We start from the raw sequence: 26,446 nt of genomic DNA, 5'->3' as shown, positions 1-26,446 counted from the left end.
TTACACTTCACACTGCCCTCCCTAACCGTCAATCTGTTAGTCTCCCCCCCCCCTCTCTCTGTCTGTCTCTCTGTCTCTCTGTGTGTGTCTCTCTCTCTCTCTCTCTCTCTCTCTCTCTCTCTCTCTCTCTCTCTCTCTCTCTCTCTCTCTCTCTCTTTGTGTTATTTTCCAGTTGTGTTAAAGCAGGCTAAAGTTATTCCACTTTTTAAGTCAGGGGCTAAAACAGAACTCTTCAATTACAGGCCAATATCTATTTTATCGGTTTTATCAAAGCCGTTGGAACAACATATTAACAAGTTTATTATGTCACATTTTAACAAAAATGCTTTATTTCACCCAAATCAGTCGGGGTTCAGAACTCATCATTCATGCCACACAGCACTTGTTTCTCTAGTTGATCAGTGGTTGAGCAAGATTAACGAAGATAAATTATGTGCTGCTCTCTTCGTTGACTTTGCTAAAGAATTTGATGTGATTCATCATGACCTACTTCTTAGGAAACTCGCACTGTACGGCCTTAGAAATAATACAATATCGTTAATCAAGTCTTTTCTTTCTGATCGAGTACAAGCTGTGTGCGCCAACGGCTCTATGTCTAGCATGCAGTCGGTAGGTTACGGCATTCCTCAGGGATCTGTACTCGGCCCTCTTCTCTTCACCATTTACATTAATGACCTTCCCCTACACATAAGCAGTAACTGTGAACTCTTCGCTGATGATACCACTATTCACACTTCCCACTCAAATGTGAAGGTATTGTCAAATAAACTTCAAGAAATTGTTAACGAGCTTTTAGCATGGACCGAATTAAACCACATGGCTCTTAATCCAGACAAAACAAAAAGCATGCTTATTACCACCAGACAAAAACGCCAAAAGTTAAAATCTAAACTTCCACCTTTAACGATTGATAATCACATTGTTGAAGAAGTTAATAAACACAAAGTTTTTTGTTTGTTTATTTGTTGCTTAACGTCCAGCCGACTACGCAGAGCCATATCAGGACGAGGAAGGGGGGGATGAAGGGGGCCACTTGTCAAGCGATTCCTGTTTACAAATGCACTAACCCATTACTTGTGTCCCAGCAGGCTTTAGTAAAACTAAATTAATACCTACTGGAAGATTACCAGTTTCCAGTATGTTAAAATAGGCTTAACCTATCTACTGCTGGACTTACATCAGAACACTAACAGATTAAACTATACATGAATCGCGAGACAAGCGGCAAGAGAAGAGATTTTTGGAAAAAATACAGGTGAATGAGCAAGAAGGCAGAAAAAAGAAAAGAATTCATGAAGAAAAAGAGAGCATGACAGGAAAGAGGAACCAAAAATCTACCTAACAGCAAACTAGAAAGCTCCTGCGGTTCCAAAAACAGGAGGGGCCTTTAATTTCATAACCGCAGTGCCCCACTGCGGGAAATAAACACAAAGTTCTAGGTGTTATTCTTGATAACGATTTATCGTGGACTGATCACGTTACAGGAGTATGTAAAGTACTTTCCAAGAGGCTTTACTTGCTGTCCAGAATAAAACACTTATTGAACAGGCATGGCAGGCAACTTTTCTTTAACGCTCACATTCAATCAATCATTGATTATGCATCAACACTATGGGATTGTGCGAGTGCAAAAACTCTGAAACCTTTATTTAGTTTACATAAAAGAGCAATCAAAGTTATTCTATTACAAGTCTCGGTTTCCAACGAAGACTATAAACTTTTAAACATCCTTCCTCCTAAATCAAGACGCATGTACAATAAAGGCGTTTTGATGCATAAACTCATAATTGGAAGAGCGCCTGCACCTCTTCTTCTCAATTCACTTCCCACAATTTAAGAGACCCAACAAAAATGTATGCTCCTCGGCCTCGTATAGATCTTTTTAAGTCCAGCCTACTCTTTTCGGAGACTAATCTTTGGAATTCGCTTCCAAGCGGTCTCAGACATTCCGTCAATGCCAAGACTTTTAAAGACATATATTTCTCATTCCTTATACATGGCACATTTCGTTCTCACTTAGCCTGAACATGTTTATATTGTTGATGCCTTATTTGTACCTTTTACACGTTTCAGTAAATACATGTACCTAATTAATTTCATTACATGACTTATGTAACGATGCTACATTGTTATTATTTGCAACGTAGTTGTTCCATTGATTCCTCAGTTCACGGAATGTTTCTTCCCTCGAAGTTGCACACGTTTTTGCTTGATTGATACAGTTTTCATTATGCCTTTGACAATAATATGTCATGTTCGCTTGTATGTATATTTTTGTTTGTTTTTTTAGTCTGTTAATCGTTTGCTTGTTCATCGTTTGTTTGTATTACTTCTTTAATTGATATTCCAACATTTTTAAAACGTATTATCATTAGATTAAACCCTCCCATGGGCGAGGGCTGGATGTAAAAAAGCACTTGTTTGCTTATGCCACTACCCTCGTAAATAAAGAATTTGTCATTGTCATTGTCATTGTCTCTCTCTCTCTCTCTCTCTCTCTCTCTCTCTCTCTCTCTCTCTCTCTCTCTCTCTCTCTCTCTCTCTGTCTGTCTCTCTGTCTCTGTCTCTCTGTTGTCTGTCTCTCTCTCTCTCTCTCTCTCTCTCTCTCTCTCTCTCTCTCTCTCTCTCTCTCTCTCTCTCTCTCTCTCTCTCTCTCTCTGTTTGTTCGTCTGCAGCCATTGTTGTTTTTGTATAGATATGTATCTAGACATGTTCCCCTACTAGTCACGCGAGGGTAACGCCGACTAGTGGTTTATTGGTTTTAAATATTTGTGGTCTGCAGATTGATTGATTTTATGAGTGTGTGTTAACTGTTGGATCAGTATTTTCCTTTGTGTGTACATACTATACCTTGCTTTTACCCTTAGTCTTGGATATTTGTGTTTACATATGGCTTTCGTGTCGGTGTGTTTGTTGTTCGTACTCATAAACTAGTTTGCTATGTTTTTGTTGTTATTAATGTTTTGTTCATTCGTCCTTTTACCCCTTTTATGAATGATGCAGAACTTGTTGTTTTACCTTGTCTATAAGGCTTTTATTAGCTAATGACAATAAAGTGTCAAAGCGTCAAAGCGTCAAGCGTCTCTCTCTCTCTCTCTCTCTCTCTCTCTCTCTCTCTCTCTCTCTCTCTCTCTCTCTCTCTCTCTCTCTCTCTCTCTCTCCGTCTGTCTGTCTGTCTCGCTCTCTTTCTATCTTGTTCACAGGGGGGAGAGAGAGAGAGAGAGAGAGAGAGAGAGGGAGAGAGGGAGAGAGAGAGATGGAGAGAGAGAGAGGGAGAGAGAGAGAGAGATGGAGAGAGAGAGAGAGAGAGAGAGATGGAGAGAGACAGAGGCAAAAAGACAGACAGAGGCCAACAGAGACAGACGTTCAGACAGATGGACAGACAGACGGACAGACAGACATTCACACACACACACACACACACACACACACACACACACACACACACACACACACATAAAACAGAAAGGTTCAAATAAAGCCACCACTCACTGCAGCAGACGAAGACCTTCCACTGTGGAATTAACGTAGCTGTCACGCGTCTTGACGTGGAGGTCAGGGTTGATTTTCTCCAGGAAATGCTCCACTGAACTCGACTTGATCACAGACACACGCTTCTCCAGCAACTGTGGATACAAATTGGGTTTCTCCGATTAAAAAATGCGGGGTAAAAAGAAAAGTTGAAATCATATGCTGGGTTACAATTTAGACAATCAATGATGTTAGCAGGATGCGTGCTCGCTTGCTTACTTATTTCAACGTTCGGTTGAGTGATTAGTTCTTGTTAATTTTAGGCCCTGTCGCTCGGAAAGAAAGGTCACTCGAGGGTTCTGTCTGTCTGTCTGTCTGTCTGTCTGTCTTGTCTGTCTCCCTTTCTCTCTCTCTTTGTATTTCTCTGTCTGTCCGTCTCTCTCTTTCTCTCGTTATCTTTCAAAGTAAAACACCTACATTTTCACAGAATAATACAATATTAAAAGATAGGCAAAAGCCTGGATAACAATTCATTAAACCCTGTTGTCGCGGCGATCGTGCTGTTTTTGCCTTGATAAATATCACTACAGTATTTAAGTTAAGCAACTGTAGAATGTATGATTGTACGGGGTTAGATAGCATAATAATGCTCGCACGTGGTTTTTATATTACTTTAGTTCGTTTTGCTAAAATTGTTATATCTATTTGGAGCAACCATGCTATCCTTGTTGTAGGGATAGGTAAAATAAAAAAGCTGAGCGCCAAAATATCCTTACATTTAGCGTATAAAAGACTCAAATAATTATTTGTACATGAACCACTAGACTCCACGCCTTCAATAACTTTCAAAGCATTTTAATGTCGTTGTATTCTACCTGACAAGAGTAACACAATTATCAGTCTCTTCCTTCAAAACTTGGTACGCTTACAAGATTTCTGCTGGAAATACAAACTCAAACAAGTCGCTCAAGGCGAAAATACAACATTTAGTCAAGTAGCTGTCGAACTCACAGAATGAAACTGAACGCAATGCCATTTTTCAGCAAGACCGTATACTCGTAGCATCGTCAGTCCACCGCTCATGGCAAAGGCAGTGAAATTGACAAGAAGAGCGGGGTAGCAGTTGCGCTAAGAAGGATAGCACGCTTTTCTGTACCTCTCTTTGTTTTAACTTTCTGAACGTGTTTTTAATCCAAACATATCATATCTATATGTTTTTGGAATCAGGAACCGACAAGGAATAAGATGAAAGGGTTTTTAAATTGATTTCGACAATTTAATTTTGATAATAATTTTTATATATTTAATTTTCAGAGCTTGTTTTTAATTCAAATATAACATATTTATATGTTTTTGGAATCAGAAAATGATGGAGAATAAGATGAACGTAAATTTGGATCGTTTTATAAATTTTTATTTTTTTTTACAATTTTCAGATTTTTAATGACCAAAGTCATTAATTAATTTTTAAGCCACCAAGCTGAAATGCAATACCAAAGTCCGGGCTTTGTCGGAGATTACTTGACCAAAATTTCAACCAATTTGGTTGAAAAATGAGAGCGTGACAGTGCCGCCTCAACTTTCACGAAAAGCCGGATATGACGTCATCAAATACATTTATCAAAAAAATGAAAAAAACGTCTGAGGATATCATACCCAGAAACTCTCATGTCAAATTTCATAAAGATCGGCCCAGTAGTTTAGTCTGAATCGCTCTACACACACACACACAGACAGACACACACACACACACACACACGCACATACACCACGACCCTCGTCTCGATTCCCCCCTCTACGTTAAAACATTTAGTCAAAACTTGACTAAATGTAAAAAAAGAAAGGTAGGTTGTTGGAACGTTTGTTATTGACAAAACAATGCATTCACATATATGTCGACCCAACGGTACAGACAAACAAATATTCACACAAAACTTATCTTGATAGAATCAGTTTTCGCCCACTGGCCAGGAAGCCGAGCGAATGCATTTTTGGATTTGGAAATACAAACGTTCTTCTATCAATCTTTCATTATCGATATTTCAACTGTTTTGTGCGACCCTGAACATACCAGTTGCAATATAGACGTGACATAATATACCATTCATACAAAATCCAGTGCTTTTCTTTCTTTCCTTGCAGCATTCACAGGGCTTCCCACGGACGCCCCTCCTAATGCGTCCCGGGACCCCCACTTTTAAATTTTAGAGGGTACATGGACCCCCACTGCAGTATCCCAAGGGTCCAAAAGCCCCAGTGTACTTATAAAACATTGTGGTCATGTATAGTGTACTGCGAAGTGTCGATTGCAGTCTGAAAATGGTATCTACGGTACGCACGATATAGGAAATTTAGTGCGTCCTAGGACCCGCTCTTTTAAAATCTAGTGCGTCCAGGGACCCCCTCCATATATTTCTACTACGTGTTTTCGGCTTCTACTGCGTATAGGACGCAGGGACGCGCGCTATGGGGAGCCCTGATTCAAAATGTATCAATCTAACTTTTGTGTGTGTGTCCTGCGTAGCAAATCTTTCACTCAGCTGCACCGACAGAAGACTCAAAATAGAGCCAGACGTTTTGGCATATGACGACACAACAAGTCGCGTAAGGCGAAAATACAATATTTAGTCAAGTAGCTGTCGAACTCACAGAATGAAACGCAATGCCATTTTACTCGTAGCATCGTCAGGCCACCGCTCATGGCAAAGGCAGTGAAATTGACAAGAAGAGCGGGGTAGTAGTTGCGCTAAGAAGGATAGCACGCTTTTCTGTACCTCTCTTTGTTTTAACTTTCTGAGCGTGTTTTTAATCCAAACATATCATATCTATATGTTTTTGGAATCAGGAACCGACAAGGAATAAGATGAAAGTGTTTTTAAATTGATTTGGACAATTTAATTTTGATAATAATTTTTATATATTTAATTTTCAGAGCTTGTTTTTAATCCGAATATAACATATTTATATGTTTTTGGAATCAGCAAATGATGGAGAATAAGATAAACGTAAATTTGGATCGTTTTATAAATTTTTATTTTTTTTTACAATTTTCAGATTTTTAATGACGAAAGTCATTAATTAATTTTTAAGCCACCAAGCTGAAATGCAATACCGAACCCCGGGCTTCGTCGAAGATTACTTGACCAAAATTTCAACCAATTTGGTTGAAAAATGAGGGCGTGACAGTGCCGCCTCAACTTTCACGAAAAGCCGGATATGACGTCATCAAAGACATTTATCAAAAAAATGAAAAAAACGTTCGGGGATTTCATACCCAGGAACTCTCATGTCAAATTTCATAAAGATCGGTCCAGTAGTTTAGTCTGAATCGCTCTACACACACACACAGACACACACACAGACACACACACAGACACACGCACATACACCACGACCCTCGTTTCGATTCCCCCTCGATGTTAAAATATTTAGTCAAAACTTGACTAAATATAAAAAGGAAGGGGACCAGGCAAAAATGAAGTGAGAAGCCTTGGAGGCTGCAACCTGTGGGTTTCAACCCGCTTTCATTTCTTTCGCGTCGGAATAAATCAATAGCACGTCAAACCTCTCCAGCACTTATTTTCTGTCCAAGAGACAGAAATAACAAGTCGCGTAAGGCGAAAATACAATATTTAGTCAAGTAGCTGCCATTTTTCAGCAAGACCGTATACTCGTAGCATCGTCAGTCCACCGCTCATGGCAAAGGCAGTGAAATTGACAAGAAGAGCGGGGTAGTAGTTGCGCTAAGAAGGATAGCACGCTTTTCTGTACCTCTCTTTGTTTTAACTTTCTGAGCGTGTTTTTAATCCAAACATATCATATCTATATGTTTTTGGAATCAGGAACCGACAAGGAATAAGATGAAAGTGTTTTTAAATTGATTTCGACAATTTAATTTTGATAATAATTTTTATATATTTAATTTTCAGAGCTTGTTTTTAATCCGAATATAACATATTTATATGTTTTTGGAATCAGCAAATGATGGAGAATAAGATAAACGTACATTTGGATCGTTTTATAAATTTTTATTTTTTTTTACAATTTTCAGATTTTTAATGACCAAAGTCATTAATTAATTTTTAAGCCACCACGCTGAAATGCAATACCGAAGTCCGGGCTTCGTCGAAGATTACTTGACCAAAATTTCAACCAATTTGGTTGAAAAATGAGGGCGTGACAGTGCCGCCTCAACTTTCACGAAAAGACGGATATGACGTCATCAAAGACATTTATCAAAAAAATGAAAAAAACGTTCGGGGATTTCATACCCAGGAACTCTCATGTCAAATTTCATAAAGATCGGTCCAGTAGTTTAGTCTGAATCGCTCTACACACACACACAGACAGACAGACAGACAGACAGACACACGCACATACACCACGACCCTCGTTTCGATTCCCCCTCGATGTTAAAATATTTAGTCAAAACTTGACTAAATATAAAAAGACAGGGGACTCAGATCCTCTTTGACAATGACTTTGAGTTTTATTTGGTGTGAAATATTCACCCACTTCGCTCCACTTCATTAGCTTTTTATTCCATGCTTTTGATGGCATTTTTATTGTTGTTGTTCTATTGCTATTTCTTCGTTCTTCAAACATGCATGGTTGCCTTTGATTTTTAGTCTGTCCCCTAATGTTGTCTTTGGCGTTATTTGTGTAAACGTTGCCCATTCTCTCTAGACTACATACTAGTTACTGTTATTTACTTTATTGACAGAAAAATCTGTTTATTAACTGATTGATTACTTAATTGACTGATTCGTTAGTTGACTGGTCTATCCATTTGTTTCTTCCTTCATCCATTCTATTCTCAATAGCGCATATGGATACACCTTTCTTCACAACCGTTACGACTGTTTCTGTTTGCTTCAATATTGCATCGGTCCCACAGAGCCATAAACGTTGGAGGAATTGTTTGTTTCACTGGTTTTCTTTTGAAACCTGTATAATTGTTTTCTAAAGTTTGAGTTCTTCTGCTATCCTTGATTTCTTTCTTGAACAATTGCCCCCTTTCCCCTCTTTTTTTCTTTTTTTTTCTTCTTCTTCTTCTTCTTCTTCTTCTTCTTCTTCTTCTTCTTCTTCTTCTTCTTCTTCTTCTTCTTCTTCTTCTTCATTCGCCTTTTTGCCTATGTTTCATTCCTTCATTTCCAAGCAATACAAGACACGTTGTATGATGCGTTATGAACCCCAGCCGTCCAACGACAAAACATGATCGGAAATAACCCCGACCCTTCGATCTGCGGTCCCCGATAGTGTCACTATGACGCCTGACAAGCGCGAGACAGCACTTTCACCATTCGTGCTTAGCCTCTCTCCCCGGCCGCAGATATTCTAGGCGTGAAATTACATGACAAGTTTTATTCTGGCGGAAAGTGGGAACATCTTCGCCAAACCGCACAGTCAGTAGGCGCAAATCTTCTTTCCTCTCGTGTTACTCTGTTTAAAATGTCTGATAACTCAAAGGTGTTTTTTCTGTTTCTCTGAAAGAAAATGTTTGTCTATCTTTGGATTGTTGTTGTTGCACATTTGGTTAAACAAACATACTTTCTGTTTACGACTGAATTAATATTTCAATAAGATTTAATGCGAATTTTTTAAATGAGGAAACATGTGATCAAGTTGCATAGCAGCAGGTTTTGCGGATTTCACAGAAAAAAGCGTTGCAGCGGCGCTCCTATAATTTGGGGAAATATGTTTTGTGTTTATGTTGTTAAGAACATTAATCTGTGGTAGGGGTGGCTATGAGGGGTAGAAGACGAAGAAAAAGGAGCAACATTTGCTCATCCTCGATTGGTTATTGACAGATTAACAGCAGGCGGCCTATTTCTGAAAGAAAAGATATTCGCCATTCAAAACAGTATTTGTTTGTTTAAATATAAAGTCAAACATGCTTTACATGTTTCACTAGTGTTTTTTTCCTGTTTGATATTGGTGTTTTTAAGAACTGTCGACCCACCTTTGATTAGTATTCCCAGAGTTTATAAAAACAAAACACATATTTCTGCTGTCAACTCACACGGATAATAACTTAAATGTATAAGAGAATTGTGTCACGTTCTCATCAGATTACGTGGTTGAACTTGAACAAGGAAGTTGTCCTTGCAGGATGAGTGGAAGTCATTGAGAAGAGAGACAATAAAAACATGAAGGAAAGCTCATCACATGTGATGCTTTTTACCTTAACTCATTGTCTCCCAGGTACGGATATATCTGGGCCCACTCATTTGGCTCTATCTGACCAAGTACGGATATATCCGATCAGACAGTTAGCGTCCGTCACTTCCTGTAACGTCCATCTAACGCCTGCATTCCAGCGTGTTGATACACAGTTACTACAGAGTTACTACAATTCTGAGTGACCTGCTGCAGCACAGCTGGTCTAGGCTAAAAAAAACCTAGGTCAACATAGATAGGTAGGGTAGAAAGTGTTAAGGCCTATTTCTTATGTTGTGTCACGCCTGAGTGAGGGGCGTGACCATATTTAGCGTCGTTTTCCAAACCGTAGCTAGCAAAGATTTGCGCAAGTGACAGCTGCTTTCCAACAGGTGTGGTAGGACGAGTGCATGAAGCACCTCTGTTTCCGCATGGTAAGAGAAAAAGATGATTCGGATGGATGCATTTTGTTAAAAGGATACACACTCCATGTGTGTGTATGTATGTTAATTCAATGATTAGTCAGTCTTATTTTCTGTTGATAAACCGTGTGAATGCTCTATGTCATGTCCATGTGTATATGAAAAACACCAACTAAATTATTTTGGTTTTTTAAACATGTTTTTACGAAAATAAAAAAGATGTACATGTTAAAAAAAAGAACAGAAAAGAAAAGGATACATACAAGGACACATACAGACATTCACAACCTTGTGTAAATCCCTGCAACATAAGATTATGCACCGTTACCTAGTATCAGCCAATCACACGCCTGATAATATGAACTGTGAAGATCACAGCGTTGTCTCGCAACATTCTGTTAAGCCGGAAACATGTTAATCCTTTTTGGGTCATTTTTGTCTCAGAGAGAGCGACAGATTCAGAACCACACTCGAGATGAGAGAAAGTGACGTTCCCATTTGTGTGTATCCTATTCGATCAAAGACTGTTAGTCCATGAGATGAGTCCAGAAGTGTTTCACCCTCCCCCCCCCCCCCCCCCCCTGTTAAAAATGTCATAGTGATTTTGTGGACCCTTAGGGTGTATAGAACACGAAAATTGACGTTACCAAGACATATTTTGCGGACTGCTATGTTTTCTACCTTAATTTTGAAGGGTACCCCCATCGTGTTCTGTACAAGCTTTTGGTCGGTCCGTAAACTTTAATGAACTTTGGTGATCAACTGTGGCGTTATTTCTTAAGCTAAGATATTGTTATTTTCGCGTATATTGACAACAATGATTTCTGCACGATATATATACAACAATCAGAACGACAATAACCGCAAAACTCTGACCACCGTGAATGCACGCGTGCACCCACCGTATCTCGAACGGTGCGAACTGTCGATTTGCTGAAATATCTCCAATAAAGTTTTTATCTGGAACATGTTGCAACATACTGGAAATAAAGTACAATGCAGTTCCAAAGTAGACTTTATAGCCGTTCTTTTGAGCTATCCCACGTTACCACAGGATTATTCTGACGGGTTTATCTTCCCTACCCGTGATTTGGCTTTCTTCTTTGGCGATTTCTGCACGCGTAACGTGTATAAATAATGAAATGTGTATACTTTTAAGTTCTCTGTGTAGTAAACCTATCCTTCATTTGAATCATATAACTTGATAAACATAATGGGTCATTAGGGCACCAATGATGACCCATCTCTCGAACGGAGTCAACTGTCAATTTGCTGAAATATTGTCAATACACTTTCTCTCTCAACAATTGTGCAGTTTATTGGAAACAAAATACAATGTAGTTGGAAAGAAGAATTTCTTACCGTTCTTTTGAGCTATCCCACATTACCATAGGAGTATTCTACACGATGGGAGTACCCTTTAAAATAAAGGTAGAAAACATAGCAGTCCGCAAAATATTTCTTGGTAACGTCAATTTTTGTGTTCTATACACCCTACGGATCCACAAAATCACTATGACATTTTTAAAAGGGGGGGGGGGAGGGGGGGGGGTGAAACACTTCAGGACTCAGCTCATGGACTATGTTTAAGTGAGCTTGTCTACCCAATTAGTCGGAATGGCCATATCCGAACAGTCCCCCCCCCCCCCCCCCCCCCCCCAGGCCTGTTCCGCTGTGTGCTCTAGCTGCGATTGACAAGAAATGGGTTTCGGTGAGCGGTGATATGGGTGGATTAGTTGGGATTATCGGGAGAGTTTGGGGTCTTGAAGGAGGTGCATGAACGCGTTTAACTCACACATAATCACTCTATTCAACGTAATCGCCTGCAAATAGGAGGGTTAGAGGCACTTGAAGAGGAAAGATGCTCCTATTTCATGTTAAAGCCTAGATGTCCCTTCAACCTATTTGGCTAGTCGGCATGCAAGGGAAGAAAGGTATCTATATATATATATACGACTTGTGTGTGTGTGTGTGTGTGTGTGTGTCTGTGTGTGTGTGCGTGTGTGTGTGTGTGTGTGTGTGTGTGTGTGTGTGTGTGTGTGTGTGTGTGTGTGTGTGTGTCCGCGATGCACGCCCACGGTTCTCGACGGGTCTGTTTCAAATTTGCTGGCCATATTCAGGTACACCCCGGACACAACCTGCTCCATGAGATATTTCAACACGTGCTCTCAGCGCGCAGCGCTGAACCGATTTTGGTTTTTCTCTGGATCCATTCCCAGTAACTCTTCCTTATCTTCTCCAGTGTTTTCAGCGTTTATCTCCCTTCCTTCGTGTGGCGTCAATCCATATTCCCGTTTTTATTTTTAGAAGGTCACTGTCGACAACGCTCAATCCATATTTTCGTTACACTATTTTTACTCTTCTCCAGTGTTTTGCGCGTTTATCTCCCTTCTTTCGTGCGGTGAGCCGACTAATTTCTCTTTTAGAGATGAATAAAGATTATTGTATTGTATTGTATTGTATTGTACACCCGGCTCGACTTCTTCCCGGCGAAGCCGTACCCGGCGAAGCCGTACCCGGCGAAGCGGGTATTCATCTAGTCTGCAATAAGTGTCATCAATAGCAAGATCTAGATTAGCACTTTTGAGGATGTGTACGGGAACGTGTACGGGTAACGTCATCAAATCTAGTTTTACGTCACGCGTTTGCCAAGATCTGCAGTCTTGATGGGAACAAAACAACGTATGCATTTAGAACATTGGAGAAAAAAAAATGAGTCACGCGTCACGCAATATCTACACGTACACGTACATGTCTTTGCTACACGTTCGACCATCTAGAACACTGTAATTTAGTTGTAGGTACCTTGGAGTCATAGATGCTCTTGACACTAATGACGGCGGATTGTCCGGCTAGGTAGGCGGCAAGGTTGGCGGTGTATGACGTCATGATGAAGATAGCCAGCCCCGCCCACACGTTCTGTATCACCTTGGACGGCCAGCTTTTGGGAGCCTGCAGTCAAAGAAAAGTAAATACAAATACAAAGGTGAGACACTGGAAAGCAAAACCAAAGAAAGCATAAACGCGGGGATATAGCTCAGTTGGTAGCGCGCTGGATTTGTATTCAGTTGGCCGCTGTCAGCGTGAGTTCGATCCCAGGTTCGGCGGAAATTTATTTCAGAGTCAACTTTGTGTGCAGACTCCCTTCGGTGTCCGAACCCTCACCCCCCGTGTACACTACATTGGGTGTGCACGTTAAAGATCCCACGATTGACAAAAGGGTCTTTCCTGGCAAAATTGCTTAGGCACAGTTAATAATTGTCTACCTATACCCGTGTGACTTGGAATAATAGGCCGCGAAAGGTAAATATGCGCCGAAATGGCTGCAATCTACTGGCCGTATAAAATTTCATCTCACACGGCATCACTGCAGAGCGCCTAGAACTGTACCCACGGAATATGCGCGATATAAGCCTCATTGATTGATTGATTGATATCCAAACGAAAGAAAGAATGACAGCGGAAGGAAGGAAGGATGACTGTCTGTCTGACTATATGATTAGCTAGCCGACAGATCGACCGTATGAATGAATTAAGGATAAATTCCGGTCAGCTTTGGAGAGCCTGAATTCAAATCATTTTACAAAAATATTCAATAATGTAAAACTTAAGAAAGGAACAGTAGGAGAGATTACAGAAAAATAAAACATACGAATGTACAGAATGACGAAGGAAAAAATAGAGAAAAAAATAAGCAAGGCAGAAAGAAGGAAAGCAATTAAAAGAGGTATATGTGACCCTCCACCACGAAATGAGTCGCATGTCACCTCGCGCGGTTCTGCGCTAGGCTTAATATAAGTCCGGGGAGTGTCTGGTAACAGTGTGAGGGTCACCTTAGTCACAGGCTTACAACTCAAACAGTTTTCGCTCTTTTTTAAAAACGGTTTTCACCACTGGATAGAGCATAAAAAACTCTTTAGAAAAATGTAAAAATATGAAAATCATGCAAAGGTGACAGTCATGCGACTCGTTCCGTGGTGGAGGGTCACAATTATTCTGTCTCCATGTTACATCGTGACACACACTATCACTAGCACTCCGGTAATAAACGTCTGTTATCTGTCTTAAAATGATGTGTCTGTCTGTCCAATATAAAGGCGATTGGTTCGATGTACATATGAATATAATTATATCTTGCTTTGTCAAAGAGCAAACGTTCCCATAACTGGGCTTTCTTGTTATTTGAGTGATGATACTGCTGCTGCTGATGATGACGCTGATGCTGATGATGATACTGCTGCTGATACTGCTGCTGATGCTGATGATGACGACCAAACTGACCTTAACGTTGATGGTGTGCCCAGTGACCAGCACCCAGACCATGAGAAGTCCGGATCCCAGGCCGTACTGCTTGTTCCTCTTGCGGCCTCGGGGGTTCAAACCGAAAGGGCTGAACCACTCCAGGGAGGACGTGGCCACCCCGGCCACGATGGAACTCAGCATGATGCACGTCCACACCTGATGGAAGATGACATCTTATTGAGTCAGGTTTTCATAAAGTAAAGTTTGATGGAACTCAGCATGATGCACGTCCACACCTGATGGAAGAAGACATCTTATTGAGTCAGGTTTTCATAAAGTAAAGTTTGATGGAACTCAGCATGATGCACGTCCACACCTGATGGAAGAAGACATCTTATTGAGTCAGGTTTTCATAAAGTAAAGTTTGATGGAACTCAGCATGATGCACGTCCACACCTGATGGAAGATGACATCTTATTGAGTCAGGTTTTCATAAAGTAAAGTTTGATGGAACTCAGCATGATGCACGTCCACACCTGATGGAAGAAGACATCTTATTGAGTCAGGTTTTCATAAAGTAAAGTTTGATGGAACTCAGCATGATTCACGTCCACACCTGATGGAAGATGACATCTTATTGAGTCAGGTTTTCATAAAGTAAAGTTTGATGGAACTGAGCATGATTCACGTCCACACCTACAGCAAGACATCTCGGTGTATCAGGTTTTGATGTATTAATGCATGAAGTGGCCCAAAACAAACTCTTGTGTGAGATATAGAAATGTAAGCATTGACACACGCGCCTTTGAAGCACAAAGGCATGGTCACAAACATACAGAAACACACAGACACGTACACACAAACACACACACACACACACACACACACGCGCGCGCGCGCGCGCACACACACACACATACTGGTGTGAGCCACGTTATCCGGTCAGTGAGTTTGCACAATCATTAAGATGCCGGGAAAAATGAGCAGAGTTTACAGGCCGATTCTGTCCAGATTTGAGATGAAACTTTATTTTGTAATTCTAAATGAAGTTGGAAAGTAATCATTCGCCTATTTTGAAACGTTAGCTAAGCTGACATTTTACATGAATAGAGATGCCATGAAGTGTATGTTGACATTTACTATCATAAAGTGGTCAAAAGGCAGCTTAACGGTGCTCCTACCAACACACACACACACACAAACACACACACACTTTCGTATATTATAAACATAAATCATCCAAATTAAATATACCGGCCTCTTTCGGTCACATCGCTGCTCTTGCCGCTGCTCTCTCCAAACTACGGCGTCCATTTTCAGTGTCAACTGAACTTGTGGCGCGCCGAACTTGTGTGACCTTGTGTGAGGAATTTTACCGCGTAAGCGCGGTCACGTGTTACGCAAGAGGTGTGTAAAAAGCATGCATCCGTGACATTTTACCTCCATTTTCCTGCCTGACGTAAAACGAAACGAAACTTAATTTAGGGGTATTTATTGACCGTTTTATACGGCTTTTGACAATATTTTCCTATGCTGCCGGCAGGATATACCGACCCGGCATCCTTATGAGGGTGTGTAAACTTGCAAAAGGCAGCTTAACGGGGCTCACACAAACACACACACACACACACACACACACACACACACACACACACACATACACACATACACAAAATGCTATCAACAAGGTTTATCATAACCCAACCACAGCCATAACCTTTCTTCATTGTAAGGCAAATCAATCTCTCTTGCCTTGGTGTTCCCGTCGCGATATAACCTTCGTGGTTGAAAACGACGTTAAACACCAAATAAAGAAAGATGCCTTGGTGTTTTACGGAAATGCAATAAGAATGGCAGTATTTTGACAGACGTACAATAACTTATAACTGGGGGTTCCTTACTAGATGAGGAACGAAAAGAAGTGTGGCCGTCACCAACTCCCTTGCAGACCAAACTATACGGCATTCGACAGGAGTTGGAGAAAACGACAACATTTATCACCAGTGCTGGACTGATCGTGTAACCTGCGAACGCCAAGAAGAAGATAACTGGAGGTTTTAATTTAAAATAATGATACTTTCGCAACTCATAAATCAACTGTTAATGAAGATGAAAAAGAGAAGCATATAGAACAAAACTATGGTGTTCATGTAAATCTGTAGGATACCGAATTTGGAAGCTGTACTTCCTTAAATAGATAAGATCATGCATTTACAATACTGTCCGGCACATTTATACTCGTTTGTTTCTATGAGCACATTTATTAGTTTATCTTGTTGTGCTCAGATCCTTTATTATTACATACACCCCATGGCTGTGTATTTATGTAACCGAATAAACACTGTTTAAACCAAATAAATAAGAAAAAGGAAGAGAAAAAAAACCGCAAATTAAACGTCTATGTTTTTTCACAGACAATTGATAAAAACACTAATCCACAACGCACCTGAGCAGAGAAGGGGCTGAGAAAAGCCCACATAGAAGGCCACTGTCCTTCCTCCCCCGTCACAAGGGAGAACTCATTCTGGAAGTAAGGCTCCGTGAATGAAATCACCCGCATCCGTTCTGACGTCATACTGAACGACCCTACGATGAGGTCAGCAGAGCCACCGATGACGTCACCGACCATCCCCGTCCAGGAGTTGTTGTGGAACTCGCCGTAGTTGGAGTCGTTGACGAAGTAGATAACGTACTGGAAGTTGAGGTCCTCAGACAGCTTCTTGAGGACCTCCAGGCTGATGCCCTTGCAGCAGAAGACACTGTAGTCCACGTGGCGACGTCTCCTGAGCGAAGTGAAGTCATCTATGGCCTCCGTCAAAAGATCCCTGGAGCTGTTGGGCAGGCGAAGGCAAGGCATGTTCGTGTAACACTCGTCCTGCAAAAAACGCACACAAAAGCAGATAGTGTAATACAACATCTACGCTAAAAGAGGATGAACGTCGCTTGTTCATTTCAATGCTTGTTATTGTCTCATGTGCCAGGAGACTGGTTCCGCTTACCTCCCACTAATTTATTGCACATTGTGTATGCATTTAGAGCACTTATTTCTCTTTGTTTTTCAGACATCAAAGTAACCCTGACATGTTGAATACACCAAGTCGTATCCTTGCTGTTCCTACATCCTTTTCTCATGTGAAGAAAAACTGACCAAAACAACAACAACAACAACAACAACAACAACAACAACAACAACAACAACAACAACAACAACAACAACAACAACCATTATTTGAACAACAATTATTTGTTAAGAGTGTGGAATTTCTGAGGTTGCGCTGCCATACAATACCCGCGTAAAGAAGGAGTTAACGTCAAGGCCTGGCCATCATTGGGGATACTGTATGGAGATTACATTACGAAAACATAATATTTTTGACGGTCAAGCAGTGGTAATCTAAATTCATAAGTTGATCCCAGGGTAGGAATTAGATATTGTGGTTAACAAGAACAAGAACAATTTAGGAGAAGAAGAAGACAAACAACAGAAAAGAAAAAAAGTCTTACCGCGGACGTCACAGGCCCCTCAACGTTGACAAAGGGTTTGGCGGGCCGAGTAACAACGCGATAGGTCTTAGTTGCCTCGGACGACGGGCTGAAGATGGTGTGTCCAGGCCACATGACTGTCTTCAGGTCAGTTTGACCAGTGGCCGTGATGTAGCCAACACTGTCCCACATTCTCTCCGTCTCTCCACTGACCACTAGGTTCAGCAGATTGTAGGCCGTCCCTCTTTGCAAGATGGTGGTGGAGAAGTTAAAAGGAGGAGGGAGAGGGACTGGGTAGGGGTGGTGTTCGGAGTGGCCATTATTGCTGCTGGACGAAATGTGTGGAGGGGGAGGGGAAGGGGAAGTGAAGGACGTGTTGCTGTCCCAGTATTGCAGTTGACAGCTTGGAGAGTAACGAACACACCTGGAAGAATACAATTCATTAACTTTTCGATTACTAAGTGCATGATGTAACTACTTCTACCTTGTGTAGAATGTACAAACTACCTCCACTCATACACATGTATGCCCAAGCAGCACCAGAATCAACTGCACCAAGGCATTAAAATAAAGACAGTTGGAATCAAGCTCGAAAGTAATCGGATCATATGCTTCAACAGTAATCCTTTGTTTTTTAACTTTGCTTCAACAGTATTAAATGATGGACCCAATATGGTTGACGTGCAAACGTAGCAAGAGCAGCAGCAACATCAGCAATATTAGTCAGACACGGTATAGCTGTTATTATAAAATCCAAGGGCTAAGTTTAGACTAGAAATTCCGATAAAATAAGTTCTCAATTTTGAGAGCAGTGATCAGTCAAAGAGCACAGATAAAATAAAGAGAAGAAAAGAGGATGCAGCAATGTAACTGGGAAATAACTCTCCTCTTTATTTACCATCTGAGAGAAGGATTACAAATAAAGCGCACAAACCACTGAAAGAGAAATACTCACTTGGTAAAATATTGCGTAGTAGTATTGCAGCTGACCCTAAATTTCTCTGTAAATGGTATAGACTCTACACCCAACGACAAAAAAGGCGACGACGTTGATGACAATGAATCCGATGATGACGACCACAGCGATGGAGAAGAAGTCCTCTTTGACAACTCAGACGAAGGCGAAGAGGACGAAGACGAATGGTTATACAACAATGAAGACGAAGAAGACGACGACGATGAAAAAGAAGAAGGCACTGGATAGGAGATATCACGGAAACACTCTTGCATACAGGCGTAGGCACAGCTGATAGTACGGGCGGCAGCACGCAGCAAGCCACGAGTCTGGTTGCGGTAAAATCCACGGAGTCCTAACAAGCCTTCCGGCAGCGTCCGCAGCTCCGCTTTGTCGTAGGTCATGGCGGCTTCGCTGAGGAACCAGCCGTACCCGGTCCCGAAGAGGTTCATCTCCACGGCCTGACGGACGACGCGCAGCATGAGCTGGGGCTGGCAGTGCAGCACGATGATCTTCCAGCCCTTGGAAGACACGTCCTCCATCATGCTCTCGATCCCCTCGTCACTCATGTCGGAAAATAGTGTGGACTTGCCCAGATAGCTCTCTGTGTGTCCGTTCTCCCCTGGACTCCTGCAAGCGAGATAACAGGAGTCAGACGGTTGGAATGCAAGGAAGCGTATACGAAGGTGATGATGATGAAAGAGAAAATAAAAAGAAGGATAGAAGAAAAAATAAAGAGGTGGTAAAGGAGGAAAACAACATGATGAAAAAGAAAACCAAGAGCAAGAAGAAGAAGAAGCAGCTGACGGTTGGAATAAGGAGAAGCGTAAGAGGGAGATGATGAACAAAAATAATAGTAGGAGAAGGAAAAGAAGGATAGAAGAAACAAAAGAAAACGAAGGTGAAGGAGGAACACATTATGGATAAGAAAACAAAGATCAAGAACAACAAGGAGCAACTGAAGAAGAAGAAGAAGAAGAAGAAGAAGAAGAAGAAGAAGAAGAAGAAGAAGAAGAAGAGAGTGAGAGAGAGACACACACACACACACACACACACACACGCACACACACGCATACACACACACACACACACGTACACGCACGCACACACGCACGCACGCACTCACGCACGCATACACACACACACGCACGTACACACACGCACGCACGCACACACGCACGCACTCACGCACGCATACACACACACACACAAACACACACACACACACACACACACCCTCTCACACAAAAGTGTGCATCATGATCCAAGGCGTACCGGTAATTCCTGAGTAGCAGACAGAAAAAGAAACGTGTTCACGTCGCTGATAGATAAAGGGAGGGACAAGGAAGGACTGACGAGATAGAAAGGAGTTCAAGAGCTTTGGGATTTCAAAACTGACAGATACGACGTCTGTAGACTGAGGCAGTCAGATCGTATTATGAACATTTAGTAGCAAGTCAGAGGATAATTTGCTATTTTCGGATGGTATTTGCTTGAGGGAAGTAGCATCTATAGAAGGGCTGCGGCTGTCATGTAGCTAATTAGTTGAAAAGAAGACCATGCTTTTCAAGTAATATACTGTCGCCAGTGCTTATATCTATACGTTATAATTTAGAAACAATGAACAGAACTCTAATACAAGAAATAGCAATGCTTACATCTAACCAGAAATAGCAATTATGAATTCTGATATCTACCAGTACCAGAAAAGCGTGCTATCCTTCTCAGCGCAACTACTACCCCGCTCTTCTTGTCACTTTCACTGCCTTTGCCATGAGCGGTGGACTGACGATGCTACGAGTATACCACACCGGTGACACTGTGACGGTTCCCCTACGCTTTGTGTTCGGTGCCCTGACCCTTTGTGTTCGGTTCCCACTCGGTTCCCACACGCCAAAATTCGCGGACAAAACATCCATTTATGGTAGTATTACGCAATGTTGCTCTCTGAGAATGGTCTTGTTAGATCTGGGAGTGTTTACACTACATGCCTAGGTGCTGTTGGATTGAAGGTTTTTGATATTTTAGCCGTTATTAGGTAGAATGCCTTCCACTTTACTGCAAAACTGCATAATTCGTAGCATCGGCAAGAAATATCCTACCAAAAAATGCCTGCTTGGAACTGTCGTTGGTCCAGCAAAAAGTTCAACATGTCTGTAGCAGACAGCCCAAGTTTCAAGATTGTAGGGCCATCCAAACAGCCGTAATAATAAAAACAACAAAAGTAGTCAGTGAAATTGGCTGTGTTCGGTCCCCCCACACTTTTGTGACGTAGGCGTGACGGTTCCCATAATTCATTGTGTCGGTCCCCACTTTCTGTGTCGGACCCCACTTTCGACCTAATTTCTCTGTGACGGACCCCACAACCAGCCTATTTTGTGTCGGTCCCCACACCTTCTTGGATTTATGACTTGCCGGTTACTTGTATCATTGTATTCATTGAATCTAATTGTCTCGGAGTTATTTTTCAGCAAAAACCGGCAAGGCAGCACCTTTTGTGATACCAAGTAAGTCAGATGACATCAGTATGTGTGTGTGTGTGTGTGTGTGTGTGTGTGTGTGTGTGTGTGTGTGTGTGTGTGTATGTGTGAGAGAGAGAGAGAGAGAGAGAGAGAGCGTGAGAGAGAGAGAGAGAGAGAGAGAGAGATTGACACCTTTCCAGATCACTCCGGTTATGCGACACTACCGCGAGCGTCACTACCGCCTGTCACACTACGGCGAGTACGACACTACCGCGTGTCACACTACCGCGTGTCACACTACCGCGTGTCACACTACCGCGAGTACAACACTACCGCGAGTATTACACTGCCGCGTGTCACACTACCGCGCGTACCACAACCGCGAGTACCATAACCGTAGAGAGAACGCATGCAAACTTACTTCTTGTGAGTTTGTGTTCTAACGGCTTTGATTGGAAGCAACCCATTCTATATGTATTCTGATAGTGTGTTCTGATCGTTTTGAGTTCTTGGTTAGCATGACAAACATTGAATTAGTGTTCAGAGAACAGACCAGGCCTTTTTGTTTTATATTTCAAGGAAACATTTCAACCTTTGCCTTCAGCCATGGAAGTCATAAAATGACACGCGGTAATGTTATACTCGCGGTAGTGTGACACGCGGTAGTGTTATACTCGCGGTAGTGTCGTACTCGCGGTAGTGTCGTACTCGCGGTAAGTTCTGTTTCCGTACCCGCGACAGCGGCAGCGACAAAAGAAAACGCGCGCAAACGCGTGACGTGTTTCCGTACTTGCGTTTTAAACATGCGGTAAAATCTGTAAACTCCCGCGTTGCCGCGCGACAACGCGAAAAAAATCGCTCCAGGACCCTTTCAAAAAAATCGCGTCGCTTGCCGCTTGTCGCGCCGCTAACGCGTCGCGCGTGTGGAAACACTCCTGGTCATTTTCTATGTGCTTGATTTTCGTCGCACCGCTGGAAAAACGCTGTCGCGGGTACGGAAACACAACTTTAGTGTGAGACGCGGTAGTGGTACTCGCGGTAGTGACGCTCGCGGTAGTGACCAGCACCCGATCACTCCACATAAACGCTGGTTCTGGTTGCATTGTGCCGCTGACATACAGCTAATAGGATTTTTACACCCCCAGTATAGGGGTGTGTATAGGTTTCACTCGATGTGTTTGTGTTCGCAAGTAGATCTCAAGAATGAACGGACCGATCGTCACCAAACTTGGTGAACAGGTTCTATACATTCCTGAGACGGTCCTTACAAAAATTGGGACCAGTCAAACACACGGTTAGGGAGTTATTGGTGGATTAAAATTATACAAGGCCTGGTATAGACGGACACCCCCGTTGGTCAAAGGGAAATAACCATTCTCACTGCCACCAACTGAGAAGGTTATTTCCCTTTGACGGGGGGTAGTTCCTATCGGAGGAATTTCTTGTTTTAATCCTTTTGTGGTATTGCTGATGATGCTGAACATGTATTTTACTAGTTTACCAATATGTATCTTTGACCCTGATAGCCTACGAAAACGGAGCAATCATGGCCCAACATTGGCCCAATGCTGAATTTATTGGCGCGGTGTTGAGCCTTAGTCGGGCCGTTGTCGTAGGCTGTCAGGGTTTATGTAGCCTTGTTCCATTGTATTCTGACTGTCATAAAGTAATTAATTTTAAGAGAAAGCAGTCATGAACACAAGGAGCTGGGAAAAGTTGCCTCTTACAACAAGCGTGGATAAAGACACATACTTGACACAGGCAAGTACTCTTTTTTTTTTTTCAATCACCACTAGAAGTCCCTGGGCAGCATTTTGCTCTGAAAACTGAATCTCACATACGACAGGTGGATCTTTTAGTTTAAAAATGTGCCAAATTGCATATCTCCAAGGCCGTAAGACTAAGAGTAGATATTGGGAAGGCCAGTTCAAGAAGGTGTGGGTGGATCAACACATAATTTGCTGGTATACTGGGAACCGTCCCAGAGATAAATAATGTTATATATTATTTGTGGCATAAACTAATAAAGTTAGTCTCTCTCTCTCTCTCTCTCTCTCTCTCTCTCTCTCTCTCTCTCTCTCTCTCTCTCTCTCTCTCTCACACACACACACACACACATACTGATGTCATCTGACTTACTTGGTATCACAAAAGGTGCTGCCTTGCCGGTTTTTGCTGAAAAATAACTCCGAGACAATTAGATTCAATGAATACAATGATACAAGTAACCGGCAAGTCATAAATCCAAGAAGGTGTGGGGACCGACACAAAATAGGCTGGTTGTGGGGTCCGTCACAGAGAAATTAGGTCGAAAGTGGGGTCCGACACAGAAAGTGGGGACCGACACAATGAATTATGGGAACCGTCACGCCTACGTCACAAAAGTGTGGGGGGACCGAACACAGCCAATTTCACTGACTACTTTTGTTGTTTTTATTATTACGGCTGTTTGGATGGCCCTACAATCTTGAAACTTGGGCTGTCTGCTACAGACATGTTGAACTTTTTGCTGGACCAACGACAGTTCCAAGCAGGCATTTTTTGGTAGGATATTTCTTGCCGATGCTACGAATTATGCAGTTTTGCAGTAAAGTGGAAGGCATTCTACCTAATAACGGCTAAAATATCAAAAACCTTCAATCCAACAGCACCTAGGCATGTAGTGTAAACACTCCCAGATCTAACAAGACCATTCTCAGAGAGCAACATTGCGTAATACTACCATAAATGGATGTTTTGTCCGCGAATTTTGGCGTGTGGGAACCGAGTGGGAACCGAACACAAAGGGTCAGGGCACCGAACACAAAGCGTAGGGGAACCGTCACAGTGTCACCGGTGTGTATACGGTCTTGCTGCGTTGCATTGCGTTCAGTTTCATTCTGTGAGTTCGACAGCTACTTGACTAAATGTTGTATTTTCGCCTTACGCGACTCGTTATTATTTTGTCCATTGTGTTATGCATTTCCAGAATGCATTATTTTTGTTACTAATTTCGCTGCTACAGATAGGAACGAAATGATAAACGGACAACTGAACTCGCAGACAACCAGCCAGACAACCAGACAGCTAGCCAGACAGACACACTGACATACAGACAGACATGCACGCGGGCAGACAGGCATATAATTATATGTTTACGCAGAAACGTGGATACAGACAGACACGGAAGTGAAAAGATGGCATACAGACATGCATATGTAAAGAAAAGAACGCAAGTAAGACATACCAGGTAGACAAACAGGCAGTAATGCCATGTCAGGTGAAGCATGTGCACAGGCATTACATCACAACACAACACACACACACACACGTACCTAAAGTGTGGATGGTTACCTAAGAGGCGGCACTGGGTGTAGTGCCTTTCTAGTGCACTTGCACTACAACAGCACTGGGTGCAGTACTCGCTCCGGCATCGAAGAATTTTGCACTAAAAAATGCACAAAATTTGACCTATTTCGTCGCCTATAGAGGACGGAAAGAATGTCATTTTGAACATTGTTATGACATTCTTTCCGTCAAAAAAGTCAATTTAACGGTGTTAAATGAAGCGACCATCCACACAATTAGGTTGCCATCCAGAGTTTAGGTTGCCATCCACGTGTGGATGGTTGCCTTATGGTGATTTAGGCAACCAAACCTGTGGAAACATGGGTACACACACACACACACACACACACACACACACACACACACACACACACACACACACACACACACTTTTATGTCAGAATTGTAGCACAAACGAGCTACCATACCTGAATCCCTCGAGAAAGCCGCCGCCCAGAAAGATGTCCTGGATGAGTATGTAGGTATGAGGCATGTTGTACTCCCCGATCAGCAGAGCTAGCGTGGCTCCCTGAGACACTGGATCCGCGTTAGCTGATAGGTACTCATCAGTTGTCAGCGGCTGAAAACAACGAAACGAGTACATTTTACTTGAGATGAAGGGTATATTTTCCATTTGATCGGTGCTTTGCTTGTTTGCTTGCTTGTGTGTGTGTGTGTGTGTGTGTGTGTGTGTGTGTGTGTGTGTGTGTGTGTGTGTGTGTGTGTGTGTGTGTGTGTATGCGTGCGGGAGTGCGTGCGAATGTGTGCGTGTGTTCGTGTGTGCGTGTGTGTGTGTGTGGGGGGGGGGGGACCCTCGGCGTAATGCGTATTTGTTTCGATACATAATGCATACTCCGATTTTTGACTTTATTGGATGTCATAACTCAAACTTTCGCCATCACAGACAGTAAGCTTAAAAACAAAGTATATAATGGCGGTTACCTCCTGGCTTATGCTTCCTGAGCAAATGAGGCGGAGAAAGATCTCCGGTGCAAACTAATTCCTTTTTCAAGAGATTTACATGTTATGAGTTCTACAAAACCTGTGCAGTCATGGACACAAATGCCTGTCAAAATCCGACAGCGGGATTTCATGTTTTTATGTGTCAGTGGAACCTCCATTTTAACACCCTGTTTTCCCAGATTTTGTGTGCATAACCTCCATAAATGAACCCCCATTTTAAGACTCCCTCCTTTTAAAGACCTGGGTTTCTTAGATTTTTTGAGGTCTTTAAATGGGGGTTCCACTGTAATTGAGATCGAACCGATTCGCGACCCGTTAGTATTGCCTGCTTGTTCGGATCATCAAGTGCGCGCTGACACGATTATTATCGCCCGATGGAACGTCATGATGAATTTGATGAGGTCATTGTGACCTTCCAAGTGTCACTTTCTGTCGTGATATTGTGGATTTATGTGATGAACTAGTTTCCTCAAGTCACTTCCCTAGCAACATGAAGCAACGATTTGTGTGCGAAAAGTATAATGCAGTTATGAGTAATACATCAAACAAGTTACACAGATTTGGCGTCTGTTTGTCATGATTTCACCCAATCCTTTTAAAAAATAGTTCCTCTTTATACTAGTAAAATACCTTGACGACTGCGTCTGCATTACGTGAAGCAATACTGAAGACTATTTATTGTTATTTTACATATTATGTTTTTAACGCGTGACCACCAAGCACTTTATTTTGTGTGTGTGATTTTCTTTAGCATCACTGCATGTGTGTAGTTTTGTTTACACTGAATACACTCTTAAATACATCTCAAATACATCTGAATACATCTCATATATCTGATGGAAAACTTTTTTTACGGCAATAGCAGCACATCTCCATCTTTGAAGGGCATCGTTCCGCAGTGAATGCGCAAGGTCAGTGCTCCAATGAACGTGTGTCAAACTCATTAATAGACAAGCAACAAC

General features: G+C 42.0%; 1 protein-coding gene across 1 annotated transcript in view; it reads right to left on the bottom strand.

Annotated features, from left to right (window-relative positions):
• The window catches only part of LOC138967802 (uncharacterized), a 148,991-nt gene that overhangs the window by 37,665 nt on the left and 84,880 nt on the right, over positions 1-26,446 (bottom strand). The window contains exons 2-8 of the mRNA XM_070340459.1: positions 24,950-25,101; positions 18,733-19,362; positions 17,799-18,201; positions 16,741-17,169; positions 14,334-14,510; positions 12,858-13,004; positions 3,493-3,626 (exon numbers count right to left, since the gene is read on the bottom strand). Coding sequence (XP_070196560.1) covers positions 3,493-3,626; positions 12,858-13,004; positions 14,334-14,510; positions 16,741-17,169; positions 17,799-18,201; positions 18,733-19,362; positions 24,950-25,101 — 2,072 coding nt within the window. The remainder of the gene's footprint in view (positions 1-3,492; positions 3,627-12,857; positions 13,005-14,333; positions 14,511-16,740; positions 17,170-17,798; positions 18,202-18,732; positions 19,363-24,949; positions 25,102-26,446) is intronic.

This window comes from Littorina saxatilis, linkage group LG5 (genome assembly GCF_037325665.1).
Source record: "Littorina saxatilis isolate snail1 linkage group LG5, US_GU_Lsax_2.0, whole genome shotgun sequence".
NCBI lineage: Eukaryota > Metazoa > Mollusca > Gastropoda > Littorinimorpha > Littorinidae > Littorina > Littorina saxatilis.
The sequence above is the reverse complement of the archived record's forward strand: the minus strand, read 5'-3'. Positions and strand labels throughout refer to the sequence as shown.